Source organism: Somniosus microcephalus, chromosome 4 (genome assembly GCF_052327205.1).
Source record: "Somniosus microcephalus isolate GS21.2 chromosome 4, FLI_Smic_1.0, whole genome shotgun sequence".
Taxonomy (NCBI): Eukaryota; Metazoa; Chordata; class Chondrichthyes; order Squaliformes; family Somniosidae; genus Somniosus; species Somniosus microcephalus.
In genome coordinates, this window is record NC_140990.1 from 31,821,423 (window position 1) to 31,838,828 (window position 17,406).

At 47.5% G+C, this 17,406-nt stretch overlaps 1 protein-coding gene across 1 annotated transcript in view; it reads left to right on the plus strand.

Annotated features, from left to right (window-relative positions):
* LOC147118558 (uncharacterized) overlaps positions 1-17,406 on the plus strand; it is a 186,792-nt gene that overhangs the window by 77,633 nt on the left and 91,753 nt on the right. The window contains 1 exon segment of the mRNA XM_085983936.1: positions 2,302-2,713. Within this exon segment, the coding sequence (XP_085840062.1) occupies positions 2,302-2,713 (412 nt within the window).

Below are 17,406 nucleotides of genomic sequence, written 5' to 3' on the forward strand. Positions count from 1 at the left end.
GGGTTGGATGGTGCCGGAGGAGCTGATGCAGCGCCTGTCCTGGGACAATGTCCGGCTCGCGGCCAAAGTCATCGAGACGCTGAAAGCGGCACTGGGCCGCGACACCACTAGGTGTATTGAGGAGGCTCAGGCACGTGGGGCGATCCCATCCGAACTGACCCCTGTTCGGACGGAATTCCTCGTCAGTGTGTGGCCCCAAAACCCCTCTCGGGAACCGGCGCCTCACAACTTGAGCCGTCTCGAGGAAATGCCCTCGTGCCTTTTAGTTCTGCACGGAGGGGTTTCCTGTATGGGTTGCTCCTGCACACTCTCCACTTTGTCATCTTCACCTGCCATCTGGACATGCCTTGGCGTGCCATCTTGCCGTCTGGCGGACGTCCCCAATGGGGGGCTCTCTACACGGGAGTCCTCCCTTTATTTATTGGGGACTTGGCCTGGAGGGTGTTGCATGGAGCAGTCCCGTGCAATAAGATTTTAAGTAAGTGCATGGACTCCCAGGCCGCTTGCTATTTGTGCGGCCTAGAGGAGTCCGTGTTCCATGTTTATGTGGAATGTGAGAGGTTGCAGCCCCTGTTCCATTATTTAAAGGGGCTGCTCCTCAATTTTTGGCTGCACTTCAGTCCCACGCTCCTGATCTAATGCCACCTGGTGCAGAGGGGAGAGGGAAGGTCGGAGGACCTCCTTGTTGGACTGCTCCTGGGCCTGGCCAAAGTGGCCATAAACAGGTCCAGGCAGTGGGCGGTCGGGGTGGTCATTCGGCCCGATTGCCTGCCTTTCTTCCACGGCTATGTTCATGCCCTGGTGGCCCTGGAGATGGAGCACGCGGTGTCCACCGGCGCGCTCGAGGCCTTCCGAGACCGGTGGGTGCCGCGGGGACTGGAGTGCATCATCACCCCGGCCAATGTGATTTTAATTTAATTTGATAAGTTTAAAAAATTAATCCAGTGTTTTTAATCTTCTTTACAGTCCATTTGTTCAGCTGGGAGAGCGGGAGGCTCTGCTCGGCGATGCAGAGAGCCCTGCAGATGGAGAAGAATGTCAACCAGGGTCTGCTGGATCTGCACAAACTCTCCACTGGGAGCGCCGACCCTCAACTGTGTGAATTCCTGGAGGCCCGATATCTGGATGAACAAGTGAAGATGATCAAGAAGCTTGGAAATCACATCATTAACGAAAAAAAAAAAACCCCGGGATGAGCGAACGAACGGACGAATGGAGGAATAAATGACTGAATGATTGAATGATGCCAGTTGGGCTGGCATGTATGGATTCTTGGTTTATTAAATAGTTGCAGTTTGTACTGTAAACATTATTGATTTACCTGTAAAATTTATTGTTGCATTTATATTGTTGACCATAATTGGTCAATGAATGTAATGGATTTACGATGTAACTGATGAGTTGTATAAGTACTGTTGTACTCGAATGTTAAATTTTTTAAAAAGTATAACAGGTTATACCAAGCAAAAATGAAGAGTTACTACATTGCCAGTAGGACTGGTATGTATTGTTTTTTACTATGGGTATCTATATTGTTGACATATTTAAAAAAATGAACCCCGGGATCCCTGATAGCCAGCCAGGAACCTTGTGCTGCTGCTGTGCCAGAAGAGAGGGGAGGACAGGAGAGGAGAGGAGAGGTCTCTCTCTCTCTGTGTCCAGGAGGAGAGACCACATCTGTTGATAAAAAAAAAAATGAACCCCGGGGGGACGTGGGCCGTTCACACCCCGAGTGCGGCCCCAAGCCCCATTATTAAAACACTCAACATTATCCGCTTCACACACACCCGGGGTGGGCCTCAAGCCCCGAACAAGAGCCTCCAGGCCAGGCGTTTGCCTCGAGCGGGGCGGCAGCTGCGGGGCTTTCTCCCGGTGACAGGCCCGGGGTAATGGCCGCCATCTTGAGAGGCTCAGGGGGCAGCAGGGTGCATGTGCGGCCCACTTGGCCAGGAACCAGGAGGAGAGAATCTTGTCAATTTCTATCCTGGACTCACAGTGACGGCTTTTGTAAACTCCTTTTACAGGCTGTGAGAAGGGCAGCATTTACACATCGCAAACTCAAACCAAACATCACATCAAGATCTGACAGAGTCACTCCATTCATCAGAACCTGAATATCATCAGCCTTTGAATGTGGAAGGAGAAATGTTTGTCTATTCTGTCTGTGGGAAAAGATTTCAAACATCAGTGTGACTGGAAAAGCACCGAGACACACACACCCGAGTGAGAGTGTTCCAGTGCACTGATTGTGGAAAGAGCTTTAACCAGTTACACAGCCTGAAAAAACATCGCACCATTCAGTGGGGAGAAACCGTACCCGTGTTGTGTGTGTGAACGAGGCTTCGACCGATTGTCCAACCTGAAGCCACACAAGGACACCCGCACCACGGAGAATCCGTGGAAATGTGGGGACTGTGGGAAGGGATTCCATTATCCATCCCAGCTGGAAACTCATCAACGCAGTCACACTGGGGAGAGGCCATTCACTTGCACTGTGTGTGGGAAGGGATTCACTCGCTTGTGCATTCTGCAGACACATCAGCGAGCTCACACTGACGAGAGACCATTCAGCTGCACTCACTGTGGGAAGAGGTTCAAGCAGACAGCCAACCTCATACTACACCAGCGAGTTCATACTGGGGAGAGGCCTTTCCCCTGCTCCGTGTGTGGGAAGGGGTTCACTCGGTCATCCCCCCTGCTAACACACCAGCAAGTTCACACCGTGTCGAGACCATTCACCTGCTCAATGTGTGGGAAGGGATTTAATCCAAACTGCTGACACACCAGCGAGTTCACACTGGGGAGCGACCGTTCACCTGCTCCGTGTGTGAGAAGGGATTTAATCGATCATCTAACCTGCTAACACACCAACAAATTCACACTGGGGAGAGGCCGTTCACCTGCTCCGTGTGTGAGAAGGGATTTAATCGTTCATCTAACTTGCTGACACACCAGCAAGTTCACATGTGACTGCAGGGATTGGATTCTGCTCTTAATCACATCCAGGACTGAACCATGTTCATTCTGACAGTTGGGGTTTGTTTCTGCTGATATTAATAACCCCTATAACTGGGCTGGAGTTTAATATTCTGGATATATAGCTGATTGAATTGTTGGGGATGCAGTGTTTATTTAAGAACCGCTGACTGATCTATCCCCTTAATTTCTGATGAGAGTCCCTGAATTATTTTACAATAAAATTATGAACTTTACTTCAATCTTAAATTGATCTTTGGTACAAAATCTACAATTCAGTGTCTTAAAGGTTCCACTGATTGACATCTCCAATTAGAACGTGCTGATTAATCCTCGCACACAATTCTTACTGACTTGCACATTATACACAGTGGCACCTCCATTATCCACCAGAAAGAAGGGGAATGGGAATTGGTGGAGAATTGAGAGTCCCCAAATATTTCCCCTCCCGTCTGGTACAGCAATCCCCTCGCCATGGGAATGGAGACAAGTCCAGTTATAGTGACGGGATGAGTTAAAGGTATTTACTCAGACGGGCGGAAGGTGGGAAGTGGTGTTCCACGGGGATCAGTGCTGGGACCACTGTTGTTCACCATTTACATGAATGATTGGGACTTGGGAATCAGAAGTACAATTTCAAAATTTGCAGATGACACTAAATTGGGGGGTGTAGTTAATACTGAGGAAGACTGCGATAACATCCTTGTAGAATTATTCAGTTGTGTTCAGTAAATAACAGCATCTTTTAATTTGCTTTGACTGATCACATCACTATACAGAAATCATTAACAGCTCCCAATTTCAGATTTGGCAGATTCAAACTCAACTTCTTCAAAGTACAATCTAACATTTCAAAAATTGTAATGGATGTAGGTGAGATATTAGGACTGTTGTCTAACACAATCCAAACACAGTGACACACAGACAGATGGGCAGGTGTAGCTTCACAGCGAATCCTTTCAAGCCTCACTAAAAAGTGGCAGACTGGCAATCCATTGTTCACTAATGGAGTTGTGATCTTTGTAAATTAAGAAAGGAAATGCATGGGAATGTGTCAAAGAGTTGATTAACAGAGTGGGGCATCATCTCCCTTTGATTTCTATTTCTGACACCAGGCAACAGAAAAAGGTCATTACAACACGACATAAACAGACTCTTCAGGTGTGAGACATCAGACTTCAGAACAACACGTCTGCCAGCTCTGGTCATAAACCTCAGTACAGTTAGCCTTTCAGCAGCTGCAGCCCTGATTAAATAACTAGTAGTTTAACATGTCCAGTAGAGCTTTTGTATCAAAATAGAAGAAATGTATTTGTGACACACACACAATTAATAATGACATCACAATGTGATTGTGAGGATCGATTATCGCCTCTTGATGCCTTCCGTGCCCACCGGGCGAGGAAGGTATTGTTGTGGAGTATTTTGAGCCAACACTCAACACAAGGTTTTCGATCGATAGTCAAGTTGTCATTATTGCACCAGTGGTGAAACAGTCTGCTCTGTCTTAGCCAGACTTTTCCAAATTGTTACAGAAAACACTTCATATTTATACATTACAATAAGCATGGCCACCTCATGTTAAATTCATTCCTGCCACCTGATTGGATCTTGGCCCACATGCACCTTCACGGATTGGTTACGAATCTTAATATAAACATGTATAAGCTGCCTCCTCAATCAATCACTCAAACTGCTGAATGCTAATTAAAAGATACCTTGGAATGTGACCTCGGTAATAAAGTTCTTACGGGCTGTTGAAATGCTGGACATCCAGTCTCCATTTAATTGTTTTATATCTCTACAAAGGTCAGCTATCTTTGACTGCATCTTTATGGATGTGGTCTTTCATGTTAGTCCCTGTCTTCCTTACACCTTCAGTGAAACTGCCAGCGATGTCAGTTTAACTTTTTCCCCACTTCAGTATCGAGTGAACCGGTGGACACCGCCTGCTCCCTCTCCAGGGCCACCCGGGCAGGGACAAGACCACGGGAGGGAGGCAGGCAGCCAGGGTGACCCCCCCATGGGCCCCGCCCATCCTGGGCCTAAAAATTGCTGTTTTTGCCAGGCCCAAGAGCAGGTCCAGGAGAAGATCCTCCGACTTACCCACCCTCCTCCACACCGGGCAGCCAAAGATTAGGAGCGTGGGGCTAAAGTGTAACCAAGAGTTGAGGAGCAGCCCCTTCAGGTAACTGTACAGGGGCTGCAACCTCTCACACTGAATATATACACGGCCCATGGACTCCTCTAGGCCGCAAACATCACGTCTGGCCTTGGAGTCCGGAAAGGAGCTTAAAAACTGTTGCACATGACAGCTCCTTGCAACAGTCTCCACCCCAGATCCACAATGGTGCAGGGAAGGACCCCTGTGTAGAGAGCCCTCCATTGGGGAATCTCGCCTCCGCCAGACAGCAAGATGACTTGCCAGTCTGCTTGAGGTTGGGCAATAAACAAAATTAATAAATAAATGATGCAGAAACCTGAGTCCCCAGGCCCTCAGCCCTGGTGGGAAGTACGCTGGCCACCAATTTTCCGTTACTAACTCGCACCTCAGGCCCCGCCCAGTCTGGTTTAATTACTAAATTTTTTCTAACTCGGGTTCAGGCCTGTCATTGTGAGGGAAACAAGGCCTCATTTATTGGTGTGTCCCACCCGAGCGGCTGTCAATGGCTTTAATAAACTGGCAGCAAGGTTTTTTAAAAGGTGGAAAGTGGTGAAAAACGCCACTAGCGATGCCTCAAAACTCACGGACAGGGAAATCCACTTCATCAGTGCCCCTGCCACAGGACTCGATATCCACCCCCTCCACCACTGGTGCACTGTGTCTGCAGTATGTATGGTCTACAAGATGACAATGGTCAGGCCGTGTGGAGTCAAAGGTCAGGCAGCAGAATGGATGGAAAGATCGCAACAAACTTCCCTTAACTCCAACCCTCTGATTTCTGTTTTGTAGCCAACTTTCCATCCATTCTGCTGCCTGGCCCTTCACTCCACACGGCCTGACCTTGGTCATCTTTGAGATCTTACAAACTGTTATGGATAGCAAGCTGGTTACAAAACAGAAAACAGAGAGTAGGGGTTAAGAGTGGCAAAACGTGGGAAGTGGTGTTCCACAGGGATCGATGCTGGGACCACTGTTGTTCACCATTTACAGAAACAATTTGGACTCGGGAACTGGAAGTCCAATTTCAAACTTTGTCGATGACACCAAATTGGGAGGTAGAGTTAATACTGAAGAAGACTGTGACAAAATCATGGGTTAAAGTCCCTCTCTAACAGCACTATGGGAGGACCTTCATCACACGGACTGCAGCAGTTCAAGAAGGTGGCTCACCACCACCTTCTCAAGGGCAACTAGGGATGGGCAATAAATGCTGGCTTTGCCAGCGACACTCACATCCGATGAACGAATATTTAAAAAACCGCAAGAAGACATTAATAAGCTTCCAGAATGGGAGGGTAATTAGAAAATGAATTTTAAGATAAGTGGTGCATTTTGGTAGTAAGAATAGGAAGGCCACATACTGCTTGGAAAATAAGAATCTAAATGGGGTAGAAGAGCAAAGGGATCTCGGGGTCCAGATACACAAATCACTAAAAGTAGCGACGCAAGTTAATGAGGCCATAACAGGGGCAAACAATGGACTGGGGATCATTTCTAGAGGGATAGAATTGAAAAGCAGCAAAGTTATTTAAAACTTGTATAGAACATTGGTTAGACCACACTTGGAGTACAGTGAACAGTTCAGGTCTCCATATTATAAAAAGGATATAGAGGCACTGGAGAAGGTGGAAAAAAGCTTTGCAAGTGTAGTGTCCGTGTGTTGATAAAGACACTGAAGACAGGAGTTGGTTCATAGGTATTTTCTAAGCAAAGTCTGCGGGGGGGGGGTTCTAACGGATATACACAATACACAGGCTTATATAGCCCGAGTGGCAATCACCGGCACCACAGCACACCTGGGGCTCTTAAAGGCACATACACTACAATTCCTCCCCTTTTAGCTAACCAGTACATCATATTTTAAGTAATTATTAATTTACATGTTATAAGCAAAATAATAGTGGTTAGCACTGTTGCCTCACAGCGCCAGGAACCCGGGTTCGAATCCGGCCTCGGGTGACTGTCTGTGTGGAGTTTGCACATTCTCCCCGTGTTTGCGTGGGTTTCCTCCGGGTGCTTCGGTTTCCTCCCACAGTCCAAAGATGTGCAGGTTAGGTTGATTGGCTATGATAAATTGACCCTTAGTGTTAGGGGGATTAAAATGTGTGGGGTTACGGAGATAGGGTGGGATATGTGTTGGTGTAGGGGTTACGGGGATCAGGTGGGATATGTGTCGGTGCAGGCTCGATGGGCCGAAATGGCCTCTATCTGCACTGTGGGGTTTCTGTGATTCTGTGATTCTGTGAATATACATTGCTGTAGTTAATTAATTATAAGTCAGTCTCTCAGGAGGCTTACTGACTCGGTCCGGATAACGCCTCGGGGGTGTAGTAGTTTCTGGTGGTGTAGTAGGTTCTTCTGGCAAGGCTGATTCGGCTTGAATGCCAGTGTCGGGTTCATCGGGTTCCAGTATCACCGGATCGGAGGTAGATATGGGTATCTCTACTTCATCGTTAGATGTATAGAGTTGTGGTGTAGGTTGTCCCTTTTCGGATGACTTTATGATTTGGTCAGCATGGCGCCTTATTATGCTTTCTCCGATGTCCACGGTATACATCAGTGGTCCTAGTCGTGTGCAGATAGTTACAGGCTGCCATTTCTCGGTACGGTAGTCCCAAGCCAAAACTTGTTGACCTATCTGGAAGGTTCTAGTTGGCCTTTCATTCATACCTTGAAACTGCCGGTTCTCCACGTCCCTTCTGATGTTGGGCTTGACCAAATCCAGCCGGCATCTTAGGTTTCTATTGAAGAACATCATGGCGGGAGTTTGGTTGGTAACCATATGTGTTGCATTCCTGTATGCGAATGAGAAGCTATCCACCTTGTGCTGAAGTTTTATGTCTTCATTACCCATGGCCTTTATGGCCTTCTTGAAGCTCTGGACAAACCTTTCAGCCAATCCATTGGTGGTGGGATGGTATGGGGCGGACGTGTAGTGCTTAACACCATTGTTTTATAAGAACTTCCTGAATTCTTCGGACACAAATTGCGGTCCATTATCAGAACAGATCTGTTCCAGCAGCCCATTCCTGGCAAATATGGTCCTTAATACTGTGATGGTTTTTTCCGTGGTGGTGGAGGACATCTTTTTTACCTCCGGCCACTTGGAGTGTGCATCAACCGCGATTAAGAACATTGAGTCCATAAATGGACCAGCAAAGTCGATGTGTACCCTTTGCCAGGGAGATGAGGGCCACTCCCATGGATGTAGAGGGGCTTGTGGTGGAGCGTTTTGGACCTTCTGGCATCCTAGGCAGCTCTTGGTCATTTCTTCGATGTCTCCATCGATACCTGGCCACCATACAAATGCCCTGGCTAGGTTCTTCATTTTCACTTCACCCAGATGCCCCTCGTGAAGCTCCTTTAGCACTTTATCCTGGAGTTTGGGTGGAATCACCACTCTGGATCCACACATCAAGGTTCCTCGGCACACTGACAGCTGTTCTCTTCTTTGCGAGAATGCTGGCAACAGTGGTTCGCCATGTGCTGGCCATCCCTTCACTGTTGAATCATAGACCCGTGAAAGAGTCGGGTCATTTCTCGTTTCCCTTTCAATGGCAGAATTAGTTACTGGTCGACATTCCACTGTGGTAGAGTGGAACATCTCCATTGGGTCTACTGTAGGTGCCTCTTCTACCATTGGCAATGGTAGGCGCGATAACCCGTCAGCATTTCCATGCTGTTTTGACCCTTTGTATTCTATGTTGTATTGGTGTGCTCCTAGAAAAAGGGACCACCTCTGTAGCCTTTGCGCTGTCATAATGGGAACACCCTTTTTAGGGTTGAATATGGAGATGAGGGGTTGATGGTCAGTCAACAAGGTAAATTTTTGTCCGTGTAGGTAATGGTTGAATTTCTTTACTCCCCATACCAGGCTGAGTGCTTCCCTGTCGATTTGGGCAGAGTTACGCTCAGCTGTGTTCAATGAGTGTGACGCAAAAGCTATCGGCCGTTCCGAGCCATCAGGGAATTTATGCGATAATACTGCTCCTATGCCATAAGGGGATGCATCGCACGCCAGTCTGATTGGCAGTGATGGGTTGTAATGAGCCAAAACTTCTTTGGATGTGATTAAGTCTTTGCATTTATGGAAGGCACTTTTGCAGTCTTCGTTCCATTTCCAAATTACTCCTGTTTGTAGCAGTTCATTAAGAGGGTGTAGAAGAGTTGATAAGTTCGGTAAAAATTTATGATAGTAATTTATTAATCCCAGGAACGACCTTAATTGTGAAACATTTTCAGGTGCTGGGGCTTTTATGACTGCCTCAAATTTTTCAGGTGACTTATGCAACCCTTCCTTATTTATTATGTGGCCACAATATGATATTTGATTTCGGAAAAATTCGCACTTGGGGCGATTTGCTCGTAGGCCCCGTTCTCTCAGCCTAGTGAGCACCTGCTCTAAATTGGCAAGGTGCTCGTTGTCGTTTTCTCCTGTTACAAGGATGTCGTCTAGGTAGCATTGAGTCCCCAGAATCCCTTGGAGGACTTGCTCCATAGCTCTTTGCTAGATAGCTGGAGTGGATGCTACTCCAAAAACCAGTCGATTGTACTGGTACAGACCTTTGTGTGTATTTATCGTGAGATATTTTTTAGAGGCCTCTTCAACCTCCATCTGTAGATATGCCTGTGCCAAGTCAATTTTGGTGAAACGTTTCCCTCCGGATAGAGAGGCGAAAATATCTTCTATCCTCAGAAGAGGATACTGTACCGTGTGAAGGATCGGGTTTACAGTCACCTTGAAGTCTCCACAGATGCGAATTTTTCTCTGTTCTTCAGATTTATCATTCTTCAATGCTTTCTTCATGACTGGGACGATGGGTGTTGCCCACTCGCTCCAATCTATTTTAGATAATACGCCTACCTTTTCCAAATTCTCCAGCTCTGCCTCGACTGCTGGACGAATTGTGTATGGCACCGGTCTTGCCTTAAAAAACTTGGGAATTGCTGCATCTTCCACTTTTATTGAGGCGGTGATGCCGTTCAAGGTTCCTAGTTTCTCTTGAAACACTTTCTTGGCGTTGGCCAAGATGTCTTTTAATCGTTCAGGTATGACGTCATCATCATTTTTTTCCTTACTGGTCACCGTCAGTGCCTGAATGGAGTGCTAGTCTAAACATATTTTTCTGATCCATTCACATCCCAACAGCGGTGGACCACCATCTTGTAGAACGTATAAATACAACTTCTGTATTTCCTTGCCGTTGTATATAACAGGCACCTTTATTTTTCCTTTGGGGTATACTTTATGCCCCGTATATGTTTTCAAGATAATGGATGTGTCTTTTAAAGGTATATGCGGAAATAGCCGCTCGTAATCCCGTCGATTTATGATGGTCAGAGCTGACCCTGCATCTAGCTCCATTTTAACTGGGGACCCTGCTATTGTGAGGGTAACCCAAATGGTCTGGTAATCTTCTTTGGCAATTACATTATGTAATTTGAGAGAGCTTAGTCTCTTGTTCCCGGAGTCGCTATCGCTCTTCTGGTCTTCGGAGCTACTGTCCGTCATCATTTGTACCTTTCTGTGCTTTTCCTTATTGATTCTTTTCCTGTTAGTGGATTTTTTGTTTTCAGATCGGCACACACGTGGAATGTGTCCCATCTTTCCGCATCACCTGCATGCTTTTTCCTTGAACCAGCAGTCCTTCTGGTCATGGGTGGATCTGCCGCAGTGATAACATCTCTCGAAACCCCGTGTCATTTCATGGGTGCCGAAGTCCTGTGGTCTTTGCTGTATCTCTGCAGCTCCTATTGCACTGAAAGCCTTGTCCAGTGTTAAATTTTTCTCAGAAGATAGCTTTTTTTGTGTTTCTACACTTAGGGGATCGCAGACGAATTTTCTCACAGAGAATCTGCCAGTCCTGCCTCGAATTGGCAGTGTAGGGTATCAACAATCTCCTTAAAATTCTTGTCCATCGGTTCAGCTGGAGTGATTAAGTTTCGTAACAGCTTGTATGTCTTTGCGCCCATTAGATCCAGAAGTACTGAAGCTTTTTTTCATCTTCTATTCCATTTGCGGTGCAATATACCTCCACTCTTTCCACATATGTGGTCCAATCCTCTATCTCGTTATCAAAAACATCAATATTGCCAAAATTAGGCATCTTAGAAAAGATATGGCGCTTCCCGCGCTTTTCTTTCTTTTCTGTAGAAAAGATATGGCACTTCCCGCACTTTCCCACCGCTGTTGCCGATGACAATGCTGTTTACTGCGGTTTCCGTTTGTTTTATTTTTTTATTTATTGTTGGAGACTCGTTCCCGCCGGAGTTTCTCTCCAGGTCTGAATGCTGACCTGCTTGCTGCGCCGGCCATCTTCCGAGTGCTCCCTCCAAGTCTGTTATTGCTTGCCTCCGATTTCGCTGCCGGTCTCAGCTGTCGAGCCAGCCGCTGGAGCCCCAGCCTGACGCCCAGGAAGGATTAGCACAGTACCTGCCACCAGCTTGGCCAGCTGGTGAAACCACAGCTTCTCTTACTTCCTTGAGTCTTCAGGATGCCCGAGGAATCGATGTCCTTGAGGTGCTGCCGAATTGCAGGTAAGTCCGTTTCCACTTTGTCGCCACTGTAGTGTCCGTGTGTTGATAAAGACACTGAAGACAGGAGTTGGTTCATAGGTATTTACTAAGCAAAGTCTGGGGGGAGGGGGTTCTAATGGATATACACAATACACAGGCTTATATAGCCCGAGTGGCAATCACCGGCACCACAGCACACCTGGGGCTCTTAAAGGCACATACACTACAGCAAGGATGATCCTAGAATGGAGAGGTTATACTTATCAGGAAAGGCTGAACAGGCTGGGCTCTTTTCTCTAGAATAAAGCGAAGGCCAATGGGTGACCTGATCAAGGTCTTTAAGATTATGAAAAGGTTATAGAGGGTGGACCTGGAGAAAATGTTTCCACTTGTGGGGGAGTCCAAAACTACAGGTCATAAATATAACACAGTCTCTAATAAATCCAATGGGGAATTCAGGAGAAACTTCTTTACCCAAAGAGAGGTCAGAATGTGGAACGTGCTACCACAAGGAGTAGTTGAGGCAAATAGCACAGATACATTCATGGGGAAGGTAGATAAGCACATGAGGGAGAAAGGAATAGAAGGATATGCTAATAGGGTTAGATGAAGAGTGGTGGGAGGAGACTCGTGTGGAGCAGAAACACCGGCATTGACCAGTTGGGCCGAATGGCCTGTCCTGTGCTGTAGACTCTGTAATTCTATGTAACTCTGTGTAACTATGTCTTCTGACTCCTGACATAGCTGGAAAAGCTTTTACTATTATTTCCACAATTGTGCATCATCTTCCCAAAGATCTCTGAGCCTCTCTAATGGCTGCTTTTGACTCCCTCAATTGTGGGTGATATTTGTCCCTATTCTCCTATAAACTGAACTCACCTTGATCCGAACTGGGTTCAATGTAAGACAGTTCGGGGAGTCAGGGATCATTCACCCCGAGACCTACATTGGCCGGGAGAACCCCAGACAGTTCCTCAGTAAGGATTCCTCTGGTTCCTCACCATATATTTGTCAGGATACTGAAACCCAGCTTCCTTACACTTCACTCCTGGAGGCCCCACTCCCTGAGCCTACAACCTTCAGCAGGGTCAGTGGTGGAGTTCCACAGCGGGAGTGATCCCAGAGTAACTGTCGGGATCGCACTCCCATGGATGTTCCGGGTCATGTATTTTTAGTTATCCTGGTGTCTAACACACACACATCAATAAAACAGGGAATTCCTGGAAACACACTGCAGGTCTTTCTTTATCTGGAGATCAAATGTCTGTTGTATAATTGTACCAGCAGTTAACGGGCTCCAGTGAACTCCTCCCTCTGCTATTTTAATGCAGAATTTAACCAATTTATATTTTCACCTGCCTTAAAATGGTAGACTCAGGACTGTCACATAAACACTTTAAATCTTCATAGAATAATTGCCAGTCATTTTTAGACTGGAAACTTAAACCTGCCGTGTCACTTTCAGTCAGGAACGGATCGCAGTTTGACACCAATCTCTGATTTGACAGCACGTTTCCAGCGTTCACTGTTGTTCATCCTGACTCTAAACACAGTTGTAAAGGAGCACTCTGTTCCATGCCTAGGAGCTCTGAGCCATGGCAGAGAGCGGCTGGGACACATTTCTTACAGGCCTCAAGATTAACCCTCATGGCGACTTTGCTGTCAATGAAGAGAGATGAGAAAGACCAAAGTGCCGTTTGCCCCTCTCAGTGTGACCCTGAAGGACTGTGTCCAGGCTGAAGTTCTGTTCCCACCGTATGATCCTCCCCCAGATTGTCCTTTCTGAGCTCCAGCCAGGTGATGCTAAACACTCAGGTGGGAAAGACAAAAATCTACAACAATGTGTTTAAAACAAAACTGACACATATCCAGAATATTAAACTCCAGCCTAGTTATAGGGGTTATTAACCTCAGCAGAAATAAACCCCAACTGTCAGAATGAACATGGTTCAGTCCTGGATGGGATTAACAGCAGCAACAACAGCAGAATCCAACCCCTGCAGTGAATTGTGAACTCGCTGGTGTCTCAGCAGGTTGGATGACTGAGTGAATCCCTTCCCACACATGGAGCAGGTGAATGGGCTCTCCCCGGTGTGAACTGGCTGGTGTCTCAGCAGGCTGCAGTGCTGAGTGAATCCCTTCCCACACATGGAGCAGGTGAACGGCCTCTCCCCAGTGTGAACTCGCTGGTGTCTCAGCAGGGTGGATGAGTGAGTGAATCCCTTCCCACACATGGAGCAGGTGAACGGCCAATCCCCAGTGTGAGTGCCTTTGTATTGTATCAGTTTCCTTTTGCTTTTAAAACTCTTCTCACAGTCAGAACATTAAAAAGGTCTCTCATCAGTGTAAACAAGTTGATGATCAGTGAGGTGGGATGAGCGAGTGAATCACTTCCCACACACGGAGCAGGTGAACAGTCTCTCCCCAGTGTGAAATCGCTGGTGTGTCAGCAGGTGGGATGACTGAGTGAATCTCTTCCCACACACGGAGCAGGTGAACGGTCTCTCCCCAGTGTGAAATCGCTGGTGTCTTATCAGGTAGGATGAGTGAATGAATCCCTTCCCACACATGGAACAGGTGAACGGCCTCTCCCCGGTGTGACTGCGTCGATGAGTTTCCAGGTGGGATGGGGAACTGAATCCCTTTCCACAGTCCCCACATTTCCATGGTTTCTCCGTGGTGCAGGTGTCCTTGTGTCCCTCCAGGTTGGACAATCAGTTGAAGCCTCGTCCACACACAGAACACGTGTACGGTTTCTCCCCGCTGTGAATGGTGCGATGATTTTTCAGGCTGTTTAACTGGTGAAAGCTCTTTTACAGTCAGTTCACTGGAACACTCTCACTTGGGTGTGTGTGTCTCGGTGCTTTTCCAATCACACTGATGTTTGAAATCTTTTCCCATAGAAAGATCAGAGAAAAAGGTCAATGATATTCAGGTCCTGATGAATGGAGTAACTTTGTCAGATCTTGTTGTGATGTTTGGTTTGAGTTTCCCATCTGTAAATCCTCCCCTTCTCACACCCTGTAAAAGGAGTTTACAAAAGTCATCACTGTAAGTACAGGATAGAAATTCAGAAAAGACAATTCTAGTTTCTATGGAACAATCTTTCCTCTGTTGTTCCCCCAAAACTGTAAATCCCCGTCCCACACACTCTCCCTCCTGCCTGTGCTGAAATCCAAACCCATTGCACCATCTCCAACATTTCTTTCCTCCACTCCCAGTTTTCCCCCTCCCTCTACTCTGGTTGGGTTCAGTTCTACACTCGCTGTGTGCAGAATGAGAATAAAATCAATGAGTCAATGATTGTCTCTCCTGGTCACAGGGACCCTGAAGCCCCGCCCACTCCCTCTTCCTGCCCAAGATGGCCGTGCATGCGCCGTGCTGCAGGTAGAACTGGTCTGTGTTTCCTCCACCAAGTTGGCAGCGCCTAACCCGGGCCTGTCACCGAGAAAAAGCCTCACCACTGCCGTCCAGTAGAACACAGACCGGGCCGCTGGATCTCATTCGGGCCTGAGGCCATTCTCCAACTTTATAAACCCTGCGGCGCAGCCGACCCACAGTTTGTTAATCTCCCGACCCCGCTCCCATCGACCTGCAGCTCCGCCCAGTGACTGTGCGAGGCTTTCTTTGTAAAGTCAGTGAGGGACACGTGACCCGGGCCCACGGCCTGATTGATGGGATCTTCCGACCAATAGGGAGTGAGCAGGGCGGGGCTGGAGGAGCGAGCCAGCGGCAGGTCCTCCAACCAATCGGGGAGCCCAAGGGGCGGGACTAGCGCCGGCTGATTGTCTGATCCACAGGGCAGCGAGTTTCTCCAGTCCCTTGTTCAGGGCCCGGGGCCAGGGGAGGCTGTGGGCCTTTATTCCCCTTATTGAACACAAGGCTCTTTGTCTCACAACACACTGGCTCAGGTTTTTAAAATGTTTGATTCACCAGAAAATGACGAAGTACAACATTAAATAAATCTTGAATGAAAAGTTTGTATCAGTGATGGTGACCATGAAACTATCGGATTGTGGTTAAAAACCCATCTGGTTCACTAATGTCCTTTAGGGAAGGAAATCTGCCGTCCTTACCTGGTCTGGCCTATTGGTGACTTCAGACACAGGGCAATGTGGTTGACTCTTAACTGCCCTCTGAAGTGGCCCAGCGAGTCACTTAGTTGTATTCAGAAGGCGGCTCACCACCACCTTCGAGGGCAATTAGAGATGGGCAATAAATACTGGACTTGCTGGCGATGCCTACATCCTGTGAATGAATTATAAAAAAACACACAGTGGTCAGCTTCAGAACATAAGAATTAGGAGCAGGAGTCGGCCATTCGGCCCCTCGAGCCTGCTCCACCAGTCAATAAGATCATGGCTGATCTTCGACCTCAACTCCACTTTCCCACCTGATCCACATATCGCTTGATTCCCCTCGAGTCCGAAAATCTATCTCAGCCTTGAATATACTCAATGACTGAGCATCCACAGCCCTTTGGGGCAGAGAATTCCAAAGATTCACAACACTCTGAGTGAAGAAATTCCTCCTCATCTCTGTCTTCAATGGTCGACCTCTTATCCTGAGACTATGCCCCCTATTTCGGGACTCTCCAGCCAGGGGGAAACACCTCTTAGCATCTACCCTGTCAATTCCCCTCAGAATCTTATACGTTTCAATGAGATCACCTCTCATTCCTCCAGGTCCCAGCAAACACTCCCAGGGCAGGTTCAACACAGGTTAGATACACAGAAATGTTCCCACTACACTGTCCCATCAAACACTCCCAGGGCAGGTACACCACAGGTTAGATACAGAGTAAAGCTCTCTCTACACTGTCCCATCAAACACTCCCAGGGAAGGTACACCACAGGTTAGATACAGAGTAAAGCTCCCTCTACACTATCCCATCAAACACTCCCAGGGCAGGTACAGCACAGGTTAGATGCAGAATAAAGCTCCCTCGACACTGTCCCATCAAACACTCCCAGGGCAGGTACAGCATGGGTTAGATTCAGAGTAAAGCTCCCTCTGCACTGTCCCATCAAACACTCCCAGAGCAGGTACAGCATGGGTTAGATTCAGAGTAAAGCTCCCTCAACACTGTCCCATCAAACACTCCCAGGGAAGGTACAGCACAGGTTAGATACAGAGTAAAGCTCCCTCTACACTGTTCCAATGAACACTCCCAGGGCAGGTACAGCATGGGTTAGATTCAGAGTAAAGCTCCCTCACCACTGTCCCATCAAACACTCCCAGGGAAGGTACAGCACAGGTTAGATACAGAGTAAAGCTCCCTCTACACTGTCCAATGAACACTTCCAGGGAAGGTACAGCACAGGTTAGATACAGAGTAAAGCTCCCTCTACACTGTCCCAGCAAACACTCCCAGGGCAGGTACAGCATGGGTTACATACAGAGTAAAGTTCCCTCTGCAAGTCAGCCAATGTCCCAAATTCCTCCATCACCATCCCTGGGTATGTTCTGTCCCACCGGCAGGACAGACCCACCAGGGGTGGTGGCACAGTGATGTTCAGTCCAATAGGAGTGGCCCTGGGAGTCCTCAACATTGATTCCGGATCCCATGCAGTTTCATGGCTTCAGATCAAGCATGGGCAATGAAACCTCCTGCTGATTACTGTTATGTCCGTGTATCTTAATGTTGTGTCCTTCAATAATCAGACAACAGACTGCAGGGAACGATTCAACAGGTGTTTACTGAATGAGGGTTACTCCAGAACTAACTATACAGATCACTACTCAGGGTT